The 18188-nt window shown below is 32.3% G+C and overlaps 1 protein-coding gene across 1 annotated transcript in view; it reads right to left on the reverse strand.

Annotated features, from left to right (window-relative positions):
- Positions 1-414: 414 nt before the first annotated feature.
- The window catches only part of LOC118196951 (putative ammonium transporter 3), a 49000-nt gene continuing 31226 nt past the window's right edge, over positions 415-18188 (reverse strand). Inside the window, exons 6-7 of the mRNA XM_085808180.1 lie at positions 16366-16682; positions 415-573 (exon numbers count right to left, since the gene is read on the reverse strand). Coding sequence (XP_085664306.1) covers positions 415-573; positions 16366-16682 — 476 coding nt within the window. The remainder of the gene's footprint in view (positions 574-16365; positions 16683-18188) is intronic.

Raw genomic sequence — 18188 nt, forward strand, 5'->3', positions numbered from 1 at the left:
TTTGTGTAAAAGAGAGGGGAAATCTCCTCTTTATCAATCCTTAGTTGGTCAACTAGTTCTTCGAGAACTAATTTTGGTGGTAATGCATTCGGGATATTATTGATTGAGATTTTCTGTTTTTTAACCCTTGGTGTTTTTATTTCTATTAAGTTATTTGCATTTATACCTTGTATTTATCAGTAGAAATATCAGTTACCAACGCATACTACATATTTTGCTTGCTAGTATGCTAAAATTATATTATGAAAATATTAGACATGATAACTTACAATCAGCAAATTATTTTTTTCCTTAACATAATTAAAGGATAAATATTGTTATATGTTAAAATTCTGTAACTGTGCAATATTTCTTGAACTACAAGGCGTTTAAAGAAGCAAAAATAATCTTTGGCTTGTTAAAGGTATTATAGTGTTATACCAGTATCGATGAAGTCCTAAATGGCAAAGACGTGGTAGAGGAAAATGGCATGTTTTGCATGCTTGTGAAATGCTTTATGTCATGCTCTACTGAATCTGCTCCAATATCTTCATCTTCTGCTGACATCCGTAGTGGAAGGACTAGATTAATTACCTGAAAAATATAAGTGATGTTTCAGGAAATATTATTATTAGACATTTTTTCATACATAAATTCACTCTATTTAGCACCTTATTTCTTAAAATCATCTATGAAGTGCACTGCTAATTAACCGGCTTTTATTGCTATGGACTTAGCACCATTTAAAACGAAAAATATAGAAAACAGCGTTTACAGGTTATAAATCAGATTCAAAAAGTATGCGTATATGTAGTATATATAAATGTATGTAAATGCATTTATATAATTTTAAAAAAAATCAGTAATTTTCATTTGCTATTTTGATTTATTTTTTATTTTCAAGGAAACTGACGCCACTTTTTCATAAACATAATGTAAATGCAGATGAACTTCTTTACATTTTGATCTATAATTGTTCAATGTATATCCATAAATTATTGATAATAACTTTCCCGATAATTGTCATTAAATTCATTTTTAGGATTTTTCATAGGGTAGTTCCTTTACAGCATATTTTCCGGTTCTATTGGCTTACTAAAAACTTGAAATGATTTCCGGTTTCTCGACGCACAAAAACCTACTTCTGAGCGGGTGTCTAAGAACAGAATATGTAAATAAGACGAATGCGATCATATCTTAAAAGGAAATAAATATGTTAGAGCGTTTGTCTTGGTTAAACATAATATACAAGATTACAATAATATACAATAGTCAAATATTGTTAATTATAAATGATAGACGTCTTTTAGATGAAGGCCGGAAATGGCATAATGATCCTTTGGCTCAAAGCGAGTGAAATCATGGAGGTAGGCAATATGAGGAGAGCCCCAAACTGCAACCCAGCAAGCGAATCCTCGGCGGCCATATTTCTCCGACCGCTGTCATAGTAACTCTTATTTTTATTTTATTGTTATTTTTTTTGGAAGAACGTGATATCGTGTTGCATACAGATGCACGGATAGACCGTCTAAAAAGATTCCTGGTATTATTTTTAATTGAATTTAATAAATTTGTTTAAAAATATTACCGCTCTAATTTCTATTCCATATGTAAAAAAATAGGACTTAGTAGTAATCAAATTTTATTAAATATATTTTTCTGTTTCCATTTATAATTAATATTAATGTTCCTCAACTTGCGATGATATATGCTAGGATTTAAACTGTGCTATTTGAACTTTTTAAAGAACTTGTCAATAATTTTCATGACAATGAAGAAATTGATTTTTGTTACTTTTAGGAATTGCAAAAGTATTAAGTATAGTAACTCTCCTTCTTTATGTATTATTTATTACGCATTTTTATGTATTGTGAACTACTATGAATATAATTTGCTCATTTATTCAATACAAACTGTTCTAATGTTGAAAATTGTTTGTATAAAATGGGCCTAAGCCTAAAACTCCTAATAAATAATAATAAATAATATAATAACTCCTAATAAACTCCTAATAAAACTTCCTAATAAATCTAAAATTATGACAATTAAAAGAAAGCATGTCAGCTATACAAACCAACAACTGTACTTGGATAATACCTTACTCGAAACGGTGAATGAAATTAAATATTTAGGCGTTATTCTTGATCATAAGTTTTGTTGGAAAAATCATATTATGTATTTATCCAATAAGTGTGAAAATATACTTAGAGGACTTAATCGTGTCTCTTGCAATACTTTTGGTTTAAAAGTTAATGTTATTGATATGATTTATAAGCAGGGTATTGTCCCCTTTATTTGCTATGCTTCTAGAGTGTGGGGAACAGCTTTAGAAAAGAAGATTAATTCCCGTATACTTCGCAGAATTCAAAGAAGAATTTTACTAAGAGTTGTGCGTGGCTACAGAACAATTAGCTATGAAGCCTGTTTCGCAATTTCAGGATTTCCTCCGATTGACCTTCATGTTTTGAATGACAAAAAGTTTAAAGATACCATCAGCAAATTTATGTTCGATGCCAAGGTGTTGTTTGAAGATCTTCCTCATCCTGCCAATCGTTTGCCAATTCAAACTATCATTTATGACAATTCTGTTGATGATAATTTCCCTGTTGTGTGTTATACAGATGGCAGTAAAATTAATAATCGAGTTGGATTAGCTTATGTCGTTTCCCATAATGGTTCTGAACTGGAATACAAACTCTTTAGAATTCCCAATGAATGCAGTGTTTTCCAAGCCGAATTACTGTGCATTAGTGAGTCAATTAAGTGGATATCTAACAACTGTTCGCTAAGTGCTAAATTTACTATGTGGTGCACAAGGATTTAAAATTTTCAATTAAAAAAAAAAAAAAAGCCTAAAACTAATAAATTTTTGTTCAATATAGCGATAAGAGTAAATAAAATATTTACCATAATTGAATGTTTAAAAAAATTTATCCAATAATTTATATACTTAATATCTTTAATTGAATTTCTTTAACAGAAATTTATACATATGAAACAAGTATAAAATAAAATCCTCAAATGTACATAAATCTATCTTATTTTGATGTAATATTTATAACTTACTGATGATATGTTACTTATTAAATTTTTAACTGTTAAAACTTTGTGAATTTCAGTATATTACAGCTCAAAGCTGAACTATAAAGCATACTGAAATAAAGTAATTTTCCTATTCCTGAAACGTTTTTATATGAAATAAGTGATTGTTAAATTACTATAATATTGTGAATAAATCAGAACTATCTACTTTTAAAGAAAAAATTTGAAAGCAATAACATTAGTTATACAAATGCATTTAGATTTCACAGTATTTCTTAATAATTTCCTGTAACATTTCCTCTTTCTCATTTATTTCCTTTAAATTATACGTAACATTATTTATAGATACATAGCTTTATTACTTTCAAACAAAAATTTAACAATCCATCTGAATTTCATTGTAAATTTAATCCAATTTTACTTAAAAATACATACACGGAACATCCTAGAAACAAGTACATTTCGTTTTATCTCATAAGCATGGTCGCCGCTTGTTAGGCAGGTTTCATTTCCGATAATGGAAGAATCTGCGAACCCTCCCTCCTTCTATTTTATCCTTCTTGGTTTTCCCCATGCACCCATCCTGGAGACCAAAATATTCAATAACTTGCCATTAAGATCAATAGATTTTGACATGATCGGAGGTAAACATTTGTCATTACGTCGTAAAAATATACTACGTCGTTTTACTAAAATATTTCAGCGTCCTAAGTATGTGATAAAATACATTTTTAAACAACATTTCATTCTGAACGGGATTAAACGCTATACTTTTCCCAGAACAGTAAGATTATAACAGTTTTAATTTGAATGAAATATTTTTACAAATTTTCGTTAATTACATCAGAAAGAAATTTTAAGACATTTCGATTTTATTTGGTTAACTGTTACAAAAATTAAAGTTTATTACATTATTAACACTAAATTACACATTATTTCTTTTCTATTTACAGAGCTTCTTTCTGAAACACTTTCTCAAATATGAGATGATTTCTAGCTTCTGGTGGATCTTTGAAATCAAAGATCAGAGTCACTTTATAGTTGATGCTCTGTTCAGTTCATTTCAAAAAAGAGCACCTTTTATTTTAATAGTGAATTACTCTAAATGTTGCTGTTGATTATGACTGTTTCTGAAAAAAGTAAAAGAAGAAGTTCTCCCCAAACTCTCTTAATTTCAACAATACATATTCTAAAATTTCTACTTTACTTCCTTAAGTACCCATCTCGTAGATTGTGCTTTACAACACCTTTTAATAGATTGTTTACCAGTGCGAACAATTTCTGCTTAAATAGTTTTATAAATATATTTGTCAACAGTATTTCAATTTATGTTTACAATTAAATAATATTCATAATCATTATAAATTTAGACATGTTTAGAAACTAGATTTCTTCACAATGACATTTATAAGTGTTTAAGAATGAATAAACCCTTCATTTCCGAATACATTTATGAATAATTTAATAAGTATTTACGTATTTTGTTAAAGGCAAATACATGCTTTTTACAAGAATATGCATAGATACCCATATATAACCATTACATATTTTTCATTTTCTGTATATGCAAAACTTCATATCTGTACATTGACTATATTTTTTGAGTAAAGTAATTCACAATACTTTAGCATATACCAGACGTTTTGCATAAGAAATATATATAAACGTTAATTGAATGAAAATTACATGCGTTATTTTTTAATACGCACCCAAAGGTCAATATTCGTTCGAAATTCCTCCACGGTTACATCTTTTCAATTAGGCAGATTGCCCTTGCATGCTCTACCCTTTTTAAAGAACTTCACCTGTTATGTGCCTAATTACAAATATTTTAAGATACATAATTTTATATTTAGATTTAAACATCAAGTTTCAAACTTTTGACTTAAAAAACGATTTTAGATACATTCATTATCAAATTCAAATTTTCTTGTAAATATATTTAGGCAGAGCATTTAAAATCTCTCTTAACAATTTTGCCCAGTTTACTAGTTCTCTGACAATATAATAAATCCCAACTATCTATTTCACATTTAAATACTATTAACCTCATTTTCATCAGATCCCAATATTGATTGGCTTACTCTGCATACCAATACTGCTTCATTTCTTAAAACAGTTAAAACAACTAATTGATCTAAATTTACAAATACCTGAAATTTATATATTGCAAGGTAATCCAAAATGAAACGATATGCAAAATGTATTCACATACCTCTTAATAACACTGACAGCACCTTATTTTTAAATTCCTAATACGCTGTCATGATGATGTAGCACGTTCACATGATCACATCATCTTGACGGCACATGGCACATCTGCCGAATTGGCAGATGTTTCTGTATGCAGTGTTACAAAAATATATGGTTACAAATGAAGGATAAGTTAACTTACTAGCATATTTGTCTATATATTTATTAATTTTAGCAAGGATTATGGGATTTGGGGACAATTTTATTTTTCAGTTCAGATAAATAAACCCGAAGAGAATATTTTTATTTATATCAAAATGAAATGATGAGTTTAAAATGAGCAATTATTATGCATCTCCCCTAAAATTTTTTAAAAGTGCATATTACGGTATTATGTGTATGATGTAAAATATAATTTATTTAAAACATTTTGATTTTTAGAACATGAAAGTAATGTAGCAAACAACACTAGCAAGGGCATCGAAAGAAGTGGGCAAATCTTTACGCTTATTCCAGTTAGTTATAAGGAAATTGAGCTTTATATTTTCCCGATATTTTGACATTTTAAAGGTACACATTAAGGTATTTATTTAAGGTATTTACTATTCTTTGCACATAAAATGAACATTTTGCTAGAATCTATATTTTTTGTCCCCCAGTTGCTTAAAATTTTAGGAGACAAATTCCTAATCAAAATCGCTATTGCAAGTTATCGAAAAATAGCTAAGATGTCTTTTTGTATAACTGCCACTAAACTAAATTGTATTACCCAACCAACAATGAATGTTCCTTTCATGCGGAAGTGTTTCCGCTTTTCGATTTGCGTGGAACTATCGTGAGTGGAAGTAGCACCAAACCGCTCTCAACATGCTTTGAATGTAAAACAAAGCTTTGGAGACCAAAGCTCGGCAGATCTGCGTCAGGCGTAGTACGGGGATGGCGCCAGCTTTTATCCTTACCTCCATAAGCGAAATATAGTTGAATATCCCCAGGGAATAAAATATTCCTCACAGCTTGATCTCAAGAATCTAGAACACTTTTAAGCGTACGAATATTAGTCGTCTTGGTCAAGGTCGTCCAGAAGATAACTGCTTCATCTCAGATCAGTTATTTGTCATTTCTGGCTGGAAGAAATCGTTATGCGCTCGCTAGACAATTAACATAGGACCTTGAGCTGCCACTGGTATAGAAATAACCAGATCTACTATTTACTGGGAGCTTCACGAGCATAGTTTATATGTGAGAAGTCCATTACTTTGCTTCCAGCTTTCTACTTCTTCCATAGGCGAGTGTGTTTGAAATGGTGTCCTCTGCATCATCAATGAAGACAAGATGACTGACCCCGATTGCTTTTCACGAATGAGTTCAAGTTCAGTTTAATAGAGGTTGTGGAAGTACTTTTATCTGGAAACAGACTAAAACTCACAGTCTTTAATCGCGATGGAAGTCATTGTTATCATGCTGGGAGTTTACGCTCTTGGGCAAAGAATCACAAGAAACGACTACTCATCTCTGATAAATTTTCTGTAACTGTACAGAAATACACTGCTAAAAAAAAAAAAAAAAAAAAGGGGACAGTTCTATACCTCCCGTTCTACTGGGCCGATTGACGAAATTCAAATTGCGTTCTTCATGTCTCGAAAGCGCGACTTAGGATATATATTAGATTTATATATAACATTATTCTAACATAGGTATTTTGACGCAAAATCGGACTTTTTCTGAAATAACATACCATTTTGTTACATATTTCAATTCTACGACTCAAATTAAGCCTAGATACTAAATTTTGTTAAATATGGGGCGAAATTTACGGAGAAATTCAACAGTTTATGTTCGCGCTTTTTTTTTTTTTTTTTTCAGTTTGCGCCCAGAATAGTTCACTTGGCGAACTTCTTAATATATGACAACCTATTTTCCTTTCGTGCGTGAGGGGGGAAAGAGTCACGATCGTTCCTTTTTTTCAGATCATGGTCTTTATATTATATTTTTAATTATAATTGTTATTATTTTAAGTATTTTTTCTTTTTCGAATTTCATTTTAATTGTTTAAGGTGCATGGTTTCTTTCGAATAGCTGTTTTAAAATTTTCTATCTCATTCGAGCTGCGTAGTTTAAATCAAAGGTGCATCGTTTATTTATTTATTTATTTTTTCAAATAGATTTCTTTATATTATATTTTTAGTCATAGTTACTATTTTATGTAATTTTTAAACTATTAGACTTTTATTTTAATTGTTAGTGTTGCATTGTCTCTTCAGATAATTATTTTAAAATTTTCTATTTATTCATTCGAACTGAGCATTTTAAATATATATTTATTAATATAAATTTTCCAGAATTTGATTTTATTTATTTGAATTGCGTTTCTTTCGGAGGAACACTTTGTAACCCAGACTACGAAGCATTTGAAAATATAAATAAGAGAGATGTATAATCGACATTTTAACTTAGGATGACTTGCATACACTACTTTAAACAGTTTTATCATTGTGCCCATTGCATTACACAATTTTATCATCCTACATTTGGTTTCTTAAAATGTTATTCATATTTTAGTCAAATATTTTATTTCTGAAATCGCAAGAATCAAATATCATAAGATTAAAAAAATACAAATACTAAATTTTACGCAAAAATTTATTTTTTCTTCTCTTTTTCTTCAGGCATTCTGCTTCATTCTTGCTCTTTTTCTTCAGGCATTCTGCAAGTATATTAAAAAGCATCCAACTTTTCGAAACATTTTGGTATTACTGACAATCATTTTAAATAAAGTTATCGCCTTTCATTTCATAAAGGCCCACAAACGGCCGAGCGGTAACTTCGCTCAACACTGGTAGCTCACTCCGGGATTCGGATCCCGGTAAACGGGCTGGTTGCATGGGCGTTTTCGTGGATTTTCTCATGTGTAACGTGTATGCCAGCTGGTTTCCCTTAGAAAGTTCTTTACGAGAGCATCCTTCCTTTTAGGCAGATAGCCCTGCTTTGCCGTACCTTAATAATCCAATTCAATCCATTTCATCAGTATTTGGTCAGAGCCTTCATTAGAAGGCTCGTCATTTTGAAGGTATAAGATGAAAGGAAAGACTGGTTTCATCGAGAGGTTTTGGTTTATTTAATTATGGCAAAGCACACTAGGGCTATCTGCCTAAGGGAAGGGATACCTTCGTGGAGGATTTTGTAAGGGAAACTGGCTCGTATACACGTTACACATGGGAAAAACCACGAAAACGGCCATGCAGCCAGCCCGTTCGCGGGATTCGAACTTCGTACCGAACTACCAGTGTTTAGCGACTTTAGATAGGCCGCTGTTTCATCAAGAGGAAAAAAAAAAGTCTTTAGGTGACATCCACATACATCACTTGATAAACTCCTGAATTTTCAAATAATTCGACTGAGAAGTTATGGGATTTTCCGTTTATGATACGATATGATGTTTTATAACGTAATTTAAATTTATACAACCATATAGTCTAAAACCTATCGCTCTTCACTTTAATCTGCAATGATATCGTTTTTGTCTTTTCTGTTAACACAAGCTGAATTCATGGTATTTGCTGGTGTACACGTCCAAGTGTTTTCTCTTTCAACACCTAAATTCTTTGAAGTATCCTGAACGTATATTCAAAAGCATCCAACATTTTGAAACGTCTTGGTATGTCTGACAGCCAAATTTCCCTTCAAATTTTTGCTTACTTTTCTCCCTAATTTTCTTCTTTCCTTCTACAGTTATTTTCAGTGCTCACACAAGAAAGTTAAGATTTTTCGATTGCTAGAGTTCCATAAATTTTGCATTCTTTTTCAATTTTTTTAAAATATCAATTACATGAATTGCGTTTCAGCTGAAGACAGCTTTTCATTTTCTAGTCATTTTAACTAGAAATAAAGTTTAAAGCGAAGTCCAAAGGATAAATATTTTAATTAAAAGATATTTTTGCTAAATGACAAATAAATAAAACAGTCCAGCAGTGTTTATTCTGTACCACCGAGTAACCCGATTCTTATATCGGCTGAAACAATCTAAATCATATTAAAGATCATGTTTTTTATACAATCTAATAACGCGAGAGAAAAATTAGCTTCTTAAAACATTCTTTCTAAGAGAATTAATATAAAAATTTATATTTATATATACATTTTTAAAGCTGGGACTTGAACCAAATTGTCAAACTTTTAAAGTTTAATTTACATGGTGGTTATACTTAAAGTTCCACTTTGAAATGGTCATAAAAGGAAAACTACCGACCAAATGGTTATCAAACTTAGGAATCGTGTAAAGGAGGTTATGGGAATTTATTTTTCCGCGGGAAAAAAAAGAGTTAAAAAACTCACCACCAGGGGAAAAATGGCGCTGTATGCAATATTGTTAAATGAAATAAGACATGAAGACATCGGTTTAAAATGTGTTTAAACGTTTCCGAAAAGTGTTACAAAGCATGTTCAATGTAGCGTCTAGAATTTTCCGAAAGCAAGTTAAATCCTGTCACTGCATTCTCAACAGCAGCTATTAGCATATCAGGCAAAATGTTACGGACATGTCGGTGTATCACATTTTTAATTTCCAAATGCCAAATCGTTTAGATTATCACCATAAGCAGTGCTTTTGAGATAACCCCATAGCCAAAAGTCACAGAGGTTGAGGTTTGGGGGAAGTGTCGGCCTATAAAACGTTCATTCGTGAAATGTTGCATAAGTAACTGTGCGACACATGTGAGGTGGGGTCCAGCCCTGCAGAAAAATTGTAGTATCTAAAATGCCACGTTACTGCAGTTCATGTATCACGAAACATTTTAACATTGACTCTAAGCGAGCTGCAATCACAGTGGTCCAGCTGTCGACTGCTCTTCAGAGAAAAATGGTTCAGTTATGAAACTAGTGTGTGGAATGACTGCTGTGAAATGGAATGCAGTGGGAGAATGCAATGGAACTAGGTAGATAACATGACGGATTTCCTTGGCCCAAATCGATTAAAAGCGTTTTGAATCAGTATCTTCATGTTTTAGGGCCGAATTCAGACTTCAAAAATTACAAATTAGCAATCTGTAAGAAAACGATTTTCAGATTGTACGCACTTGTGCGAGTGATTTGCGATCTCACATTTTCTAATAGCTAATTCGTGGTTTTCACGGGCGAATTTCTCCCTTACACGGATGGCGCACTCGACGTTTATTGACTTTAACGCCTTTAAATGGTAATTTGCTTACTTCACAGTTTCTTAAGGGTATACAACATATTAAACCTGTGTAACAAAAGGTTAAGTTAGATTCCGACCCATATTTCGTTTCACAATATTGCATACAGCGCCATTCCCCTCCCCCGTGGTGATGTTTCGAACTTTCTTTTTTTCGCGGAAAATTCCCATGACCTCCTTTACACGGTTACCAAGTTTGATAACATTTGATCCAGTAGTTTTCCTTTTATGACCATTTCAAAGTGGAACTTTAATTACAGCCACCCTGTATATTATTAAATTTTAATTTGAAACTATGCGTTATATGTATACCATGCATAAGATTTTCGCTTTTATGGAAAAATAAACAATCGAAGCAAATATACTTAGGATAATGGACCAAAACTGAAAAAAAATTCCCCTCCCTCCGAAAACAAAATATTGAAAATTCGACCTTGAATTCATTGGATTATCGAAATATTCAATTTGACTTATCTTCTATGTCCTAGTTCCGAACACAATGCCGTCAAAAATTCCGAATTACTGGAGCTGAAGTAAAAGGTTTAGTACATATTCACTGTATGTTAATAAAGTAATCAGAGTGTAAAAAAATAGATTATAGAATTTACGCCGGTGCAACTTTTTGTCTGAATGCACAACATGTAATGGAAGAGAAGGTTTGTAGAGATCTGTTTTTGACATGCCTCTAAAAGTAGATATCATACTCCTTTGTCTCTTCAATGTCAAAAAATTTTCCTTTGAGAGGCAACTTTAGATTTTGGGAAAGAAAAAAATCACAAGAAGACAAATTTGAAGAACATGCAGGACGATTGAGTACACATACTTATTTTCGAAACACAAGCGGTTCTCCGATTGGTTATTGAATAATGAAAAGCTGCATTGTCATGCAATACAAAACATTTGGAATACGTTTTCTGACTAAATAACGTAAGATTAAAAGTCATCTGCTTAATTCACAGCCATTTACAAGTCAACTACTCGGGCAATTGGAGAATCGTTTTGATACCTGAGCTTGTAAGACAAACCTAAAATCGCTGGATTTAAACACTTCTTTAATCTTCCGAGAACATTCCTTCTTTAGCTCATATTCCAGGAATATTAAGTGAATACAATTATTGCAAAAGAAATTGAATATTCATTTGAGCTACGGCTTGGTATTTTACTAACGAGTTAACAAAATTTAAATTCTGCTTTTTGTGTCTAAGAATACAACAATATTTTAAATATTTACAAATAAAATATTAAATTGGAGATTTAATTGGAGCCTCACCAGTTGCCTAGCATTTGAAGATTGTTAAATATTAATTGTTTGTTGCGAAGTCTAACCCAGGCTGCATGGTTGGTTTTCGTAGTTTTCTAGGTTCTCTTTACAAAGTTCCTCTATGAAACCATCTTAACCAAATAGCTCCTATGTTCTTTCTATGTTCAAATAGTCAACTAACCTAGTTTAAGCGCGATTTTCAAGTAAAGTTACTAGCAAAACCCGAATACTCATTAAAAATCAGCCAATCGGGAGTAACATGAAAGATACGGCGCCAATAATTGAATTGCTGTTACGGTACGCTATTTCTAAACTTAGATGGTCTTTCCTTAATTAAATATAATTGATTTGTAACTTCTACTAGAGCTGACGGTAAGAATTGGAGTGTAAATAAATAATATCTTGTGCAATCTTGATTAATATAAAATTAGAAATATTTGCATTCAGACAAAGGTTTTTTGAAAATATTTGCAATTACTTTATAAGAAGGATTTATTAATAACTGTAATAATTACTTGTAATATTACTGATGATTAGAATCAGTTCTTGACAATTACATTCTAAATTAGAATTTTAAGGATATAATGAAAATACGTTACGCAGAAAATACATTTATGATAAAAAATGAGTCGATTTTTTTATGTTTAAAAACTTCTTAAATTCATTTAATAAACATCGTACCCTCGTTGGTAATTCAATCCAGAATATTGGGTGTCGTTTATATAATTATTCTTACTTGTCCACAGAAGCTGCTGACTTATCTAGCCATTAAGTAGCTGCAGATCATTTTTACATAACCATTGAACTTCCATTAATTCGGTCTCTAGAGGGTTGTATGTTTATATCATAATTTGGCTTTTATAAAAATGATTATTCTAAATCTTATGTTTCTATAAAAATATACTGTGCTTTAAAATATGGATGATAAGTATCAGCCGCTCTCTCAGCCACTTCATAAGCAACAGCTTGTTTAGAAATAAATTATGCAGTTAATGTCATAAAATATTTTCATAAAATTCAAATAAACATCAAACGAAAGTTCTCAGTTTTAGACAATTCGATTTAAACGAAGTTAAAGTAAAGTAGCAGACGATAAACGCCGAAGATAAAAATTTACTCTTACAAATATTTTTTTAAAAAAAAGGAAGAAAGAAAGAAATTTAAAAAAAAGGTAAAAATTTGAATATCATCTATAATTTAAAAAATAATAATTTTTCACACAGTATTAATAAATATTTATTACGCATCATTGTGGGAAAAATTTTACATAATTAATTCTCCGTAAAAGTTTATTTGAAATTTAAGGTTAAAAATAGTTTTGGCAATTCATTGTAACAAAAATCCATGAGCCACAGGCCCACCAGTGGCCGAGCGGTGGAGTCGCTGAACACTGGTAGTTCGGTCCGAGGTTCGAATCCCGCGAACGGGCTGGCTGCATGGGCGTTTTCGTGGTTTTCCCCACGTGTAACGTGTATACGAGCCAGTTTCCCTTCGAAAGTCCTCCACGAAGGCATCCCTCCCCTTAGGCAGATAGCCCTAGTGTGCTTGGCCGTAATTAAATAAACCAAACCAAATCAAAACCAAACCATAAACCACGTTTGGCGTTATTATCGCTAAAAAAAAAGATGCCAAATTTCAAAACGCGAAAATATATATCTTAGAAAATTTTGAATAAAAAAGTGTAATTTTTTGCAGGTATTCTTAGAAATACACCTACTTTAAGATAATGGTAAAAATTTATAGGTTATAATCAAATTTTTTTTTCGAAAATTTATAAAAATTATTTAAAAATACAAATTTTAAAAATAAAACACAAAAAATGGGTAAGTTTTATTTGGAATGAACCTAAATTTCGAAATGTGAAAGGAAAAATCAAAAATGTTTAATAAAAAAATAAAAAAAAAAAAAAAGAGATTAATAAATATTTGCCAAATTCAATTAACATTGAGGAGCTAAAATTTTGAGAGCTAATATTTTAAAAACTACTCGTACGATTTTTATAAAACTTGGTATTCTTGCGAGTCGCTAATTCCCTCATTCTAAAAGCGAATATCTGCACTCTTAGAAGAACGCCATTAACCCAAAGGATGTGATGGTTTATTTAATAGTACAGATGCAATGGGTAGCAGCTAACTTTATTATGAAGTGTTGAATGTATTGACCAGGACAAATTTGACCAAAATTTCTTTCCATATTTGGGAGAGAGAGGGAAAAAAAGATTTATTAAAATGATACTCATAGGCCAAAAGATTAGATTTTAATGTTGTTTGAACTGAGAGTAACTGATTCGTTAGCCCTGGACCGGTGCTAGAACTGGTGCGGCCGTTTCTGGCAGCAGAATGTTTTAGTACAGAAAGATATTATGAAATGTGCATTTCAAGTGGATTAGATCACACACCCTATTAAAAGCTTATATATTCGAGAGCGGAAATGATTTAATTACCTGGCTCTAAATTTTATGCATAATTTGGTATTAGAAGCAACATTTTAGTATTATTCAATTTGTAAACGAAGTAATAAGTCTTTGTAAATGTTTATGTAAAATATCTACATGTTCTTTTGTCCTGTAACAAAAGATTGACTTTACCTCTTCATTATCTTTTAATTTTGGAATGCAATATGAAATAAATAAATAAATGAATGAAAGAAAAAGAAATTAACAAAAAGTTATGGACACGAAATGACTACTGCTCAGAAGGCAAATATGTATCAATCACTAACTGAAGCACAAGCCTCAGAGATTTCAAAACTGTAATTAGCAGTTCTCTTGATCAACTATGTCTCACATTTAAGAAGTGGTGGTAAGGCGCCTCAGTGTAACCAGTTGGTGGTAGGGCATCATTTGTAACCAATTATACCAATACAAAAAAAGCAAAAAATCGTATCTGTTAAAGAACATGATGGCAGCTTTCTAAGTATACAGTAAAGGGGACATTACAGAAAGGAGGTAAATAAGTATGTATTATACAGTCAAAACTGAAAGATATTTACAGAAATAGTACTTAGATGTTACTTAGTGAAAAAAATATTAAAAGCAATTTATACGAAAACTATATTATTTAACATAAATTATCAGGTTTTCTAGTTGATTAAGCCAAAATACTGAATTTAAAATAAAATTTATGGAAATTTAACAGTATGTAAAATTGGAATCCCGTTTTGCAACAAATATTTCTTTAATTTGGTGCATGCTCATTTCTGACAGAAATGTAAGAATTTACCAAATCTTATCAATAGGACATCTGAATTTCATATAATTTACCAAACTGTTGCCCAAGCTTTGTAGAATTGCACGCTCTTCTGAAATTTCATTGTTCAAGTCTTGAAGGGTCCGGCGAGATATTTGTTGCACTGCAGTTGACCGGAATCCCACTTATAATCAGTCGGTTCAAGTTTGGTGAGTAAGCTGGCCAATACATTCGAGTGATATCTTCTGTTTCTAAGCGTTCCAAGACCACAGTTCTCCATGCAGGGGAGCACTGTCATCTGTTAGTAAAACATATGGACCAACAACACTCATAACAGTCTTGCACAGGATTGCAAGATACCATTAGCATATATGTGACCGATTACAATACTTCCATTAGAGATATGCAATTCAGTGAGGCTTTTTTTTTATTCCACTTCAAATCACGAAGCCGCTTCAATGGAAGGGATCTTTCATGACAAGAGAATCTAAATTGCATATTTATTGCTTCCTCCAGATAAAATACTTCTAGAATAACAGTCTCTTTTCTGGAATATTCCGTACACTCTCCCATTCCTCTTGGCCACTTTGAACATGACGACAACGCTACCTTAAACGGGCCCCTTTGGAACATGGAGTGAGTAAGTACAAGCCATTAGCTCGCGAAACTTTTATGCAGGAATAGGTCGGCTAATTCAAGTTATTGTGGCATTATGAAGATCTAAAACTAGCTCTCTTATAGTCACTTTACAAATTTTTAAGTCAACAGTGAGAGGGAACGGCTTTTGGATGAAGCTGGTGTTTTTGACCGCCTTTGTCCAAGCTATCTGCTAACACATTCACAGCTTAAGAAGCGTTCCCAGTTCTTGATATGACATTTCGATGACTATATGTTTATATTTCGAGGACTAGTGTTTGCACCTTTTCAAATTTTCCAATTAACCACCATTTTTTGTCCTTCACTTGAATGATACCTTTGAGTCATAACTAATGAACACTAAGCACAGTCAGAAATTATATTAACTTTTAACAACTCCAACGCATATCCATTGCGCAATACGTATTCAGAAGCGTAATTTTCAAATTTTATACCCTAACCTATGCGCATGAATCCAATTTTGTGGTTCAGTTGTAGATATCTGACGCTAATAATTACACCCTTGGACAATGGTTAAAAGCGCTCAAAAGAGACTATAATTTTTTCAGATAACCTTTAACTTTGACATTGTGTATTGATGCTATAATTTTAATATTATCTAATTTATCAGTATAACTTCTTTTATTTATATAATTAGTCTTTTAATTCTTTTCAGTTCATATCAACTTTACGAAATTTTAGTTCATACTCTTCTTGCATAATGTGTATTTTAATACTCTTATTATTCTGGATACTGAAGATCTATTAGTATTATAATTCTCTGAATATATGTCTAAGAGCCCTAGGGCATATTTGCGCAATAATAATTAGTAATTATGCCTCTGAAGAAAACATATTAAAAAAAATATACTTACCCGCAGAAGAATGTATGTTGTTATACTACTCCATAATCCAACAACTATGATTCCTAGAACTTGTACGCCCAGTAAATAGAAGCCCCCTTTCTGAAATACTCCTGCTCGTCCTTTGCTTAACTTTAACACAGAATCTTTTTCAACAAAAAGGCCTACAGCTACCATTCCCCATACTGAGCCGGCTAAATGTACTGGTACAGCACCAACCGGATCATCGATCTTCAGTTTATCTAAAGCTGGCGTCAGAAAATTTGTCAAGAAGGAGCTGATTATCCCAATGAACAGAGCTTCCCATGGGCTGTATAAGACGCAACCAGCTGCAGTTCAAATAATGGTAGTGTAAATTATATACAGTGTAATGGGTTAAACATAGTGAAATCTTTGTTTAATCTTTATACAGTCGGCCTTTGAGATACTCGGAGTTAAGTGACACCAACACACGGCGGAATGGCAAATTCGCATACAATTTTAATGTCTCAAAAACGTTAATTGTAAACAGTCTATTGTTGATCAGAAGTCATATCGGCAACATAAACAGTAAATTAGCACATATTTTGCATACTTAATATATTATTGGCTGTATTCTTATATTAGAGTAAGACAGAGAGAAGTTCTTTTAAGACAGGAAAACCACGAGGAAGAAAAAATGCACCTATAATATTGTTCCTTGCTCATCAATGACTTATGTTTATGTCGTCTATTTACTAGATTAATCGTACGTATCCCAATACCTACATCAAATATTATGTTAAAGCATTATGCTATGTGTATTATTAACATTAAAAATTAGAAAATGAAAATGTAATGTGAAATAATGAATTTTCATATCGAGATGCATAAACAAAGCAGCGAAATTACGATTATTTTCTGATAACAAGGAAAATGCACTAGTTTCCTAAAATTAAGAAAAAATCACAAAAAAAGCCATACCTCGTTTAAAAAAAAAAAAAAAAAAAAAAAAGGCCGATCCGTATAAAATTTTAATACGTTGTCAAATAAGAATTGCTGAGTAAAAGTGTAGTATGCAAATTAGTGGCGCTGCGAGGGGCATAAAATTACATGCTTCAGAGCCAGCCTGTTAGACATCGCTGTGATGCTGAGATAGGAAATCTGGGATAGTCAATTTGTAACAGTGAAATCCAGGCATCATTTGCCCGAAGAACCGCGACGGAAAGCTATTCGGAGACTAAAGGCAGGACAAAGTCCGATAGATGTGGCCAGATGTCTCAATGTGAGTCCTTCTGTGGTTCATAGACTTTGGCAACAATTCCTAGCCACAGATTCGGCATCCAGAAGGTTCAGCCAAGGATGGTCAACCGTTGCGACGAGCGCTTATGACCGATATTTGTTGTTATGCTGTCGGAAGAACAGAACCTCAAATCCAACTCAGCTCAGATCCTCCTTTGCTGCAGCACCAGAAGGTTGGTGTCAACGTGAACTGTGCGTAGAAGGTTTCACGAAGGAGGTTTGTATACGAAGCGACCAAGCATTTGCGTACTGCTCACGCCACTTCATAGAAGAGAACATTTGAGGTGGGCACGTCAACATATCCATTGGATGGCTGATCAGTGGAGGGTTGTTCTCTTTATGGGTGAGTCCAGGTTTAGCCTCCAAAGCGATAGTAGGCGTTATTTGATTTGGAGAGAACTTGGAACCCATTATTATCCATCAAACATTCGTAAAAGAGATGCATACGGAGACGGCAGTGTGTGTGTTTGGGGTATTATCTTTTGCGCAGACTTTCGGATAGATGCATAGACCTCCTTATCTTGTCATGTGGAACCATGAATGCTCAGGTCTACAGGGATTTTATCTTTGATGCT

Source organism: Stegodyphus dumicola, chromosome X1 (genome assembly GCF_044657685.1).
Source record: "Stegodyphus dumicola isolate Sdum_Otavi_A_Nest chromosome X1, ASM4465768v1".
Classification (NCBI taxonomy): Eukaryota; Metazoa; Arthropoda; class Arachnida; order Araneae; family Eresidae; genus Stegodyphus; species Stegodyphus dumicola.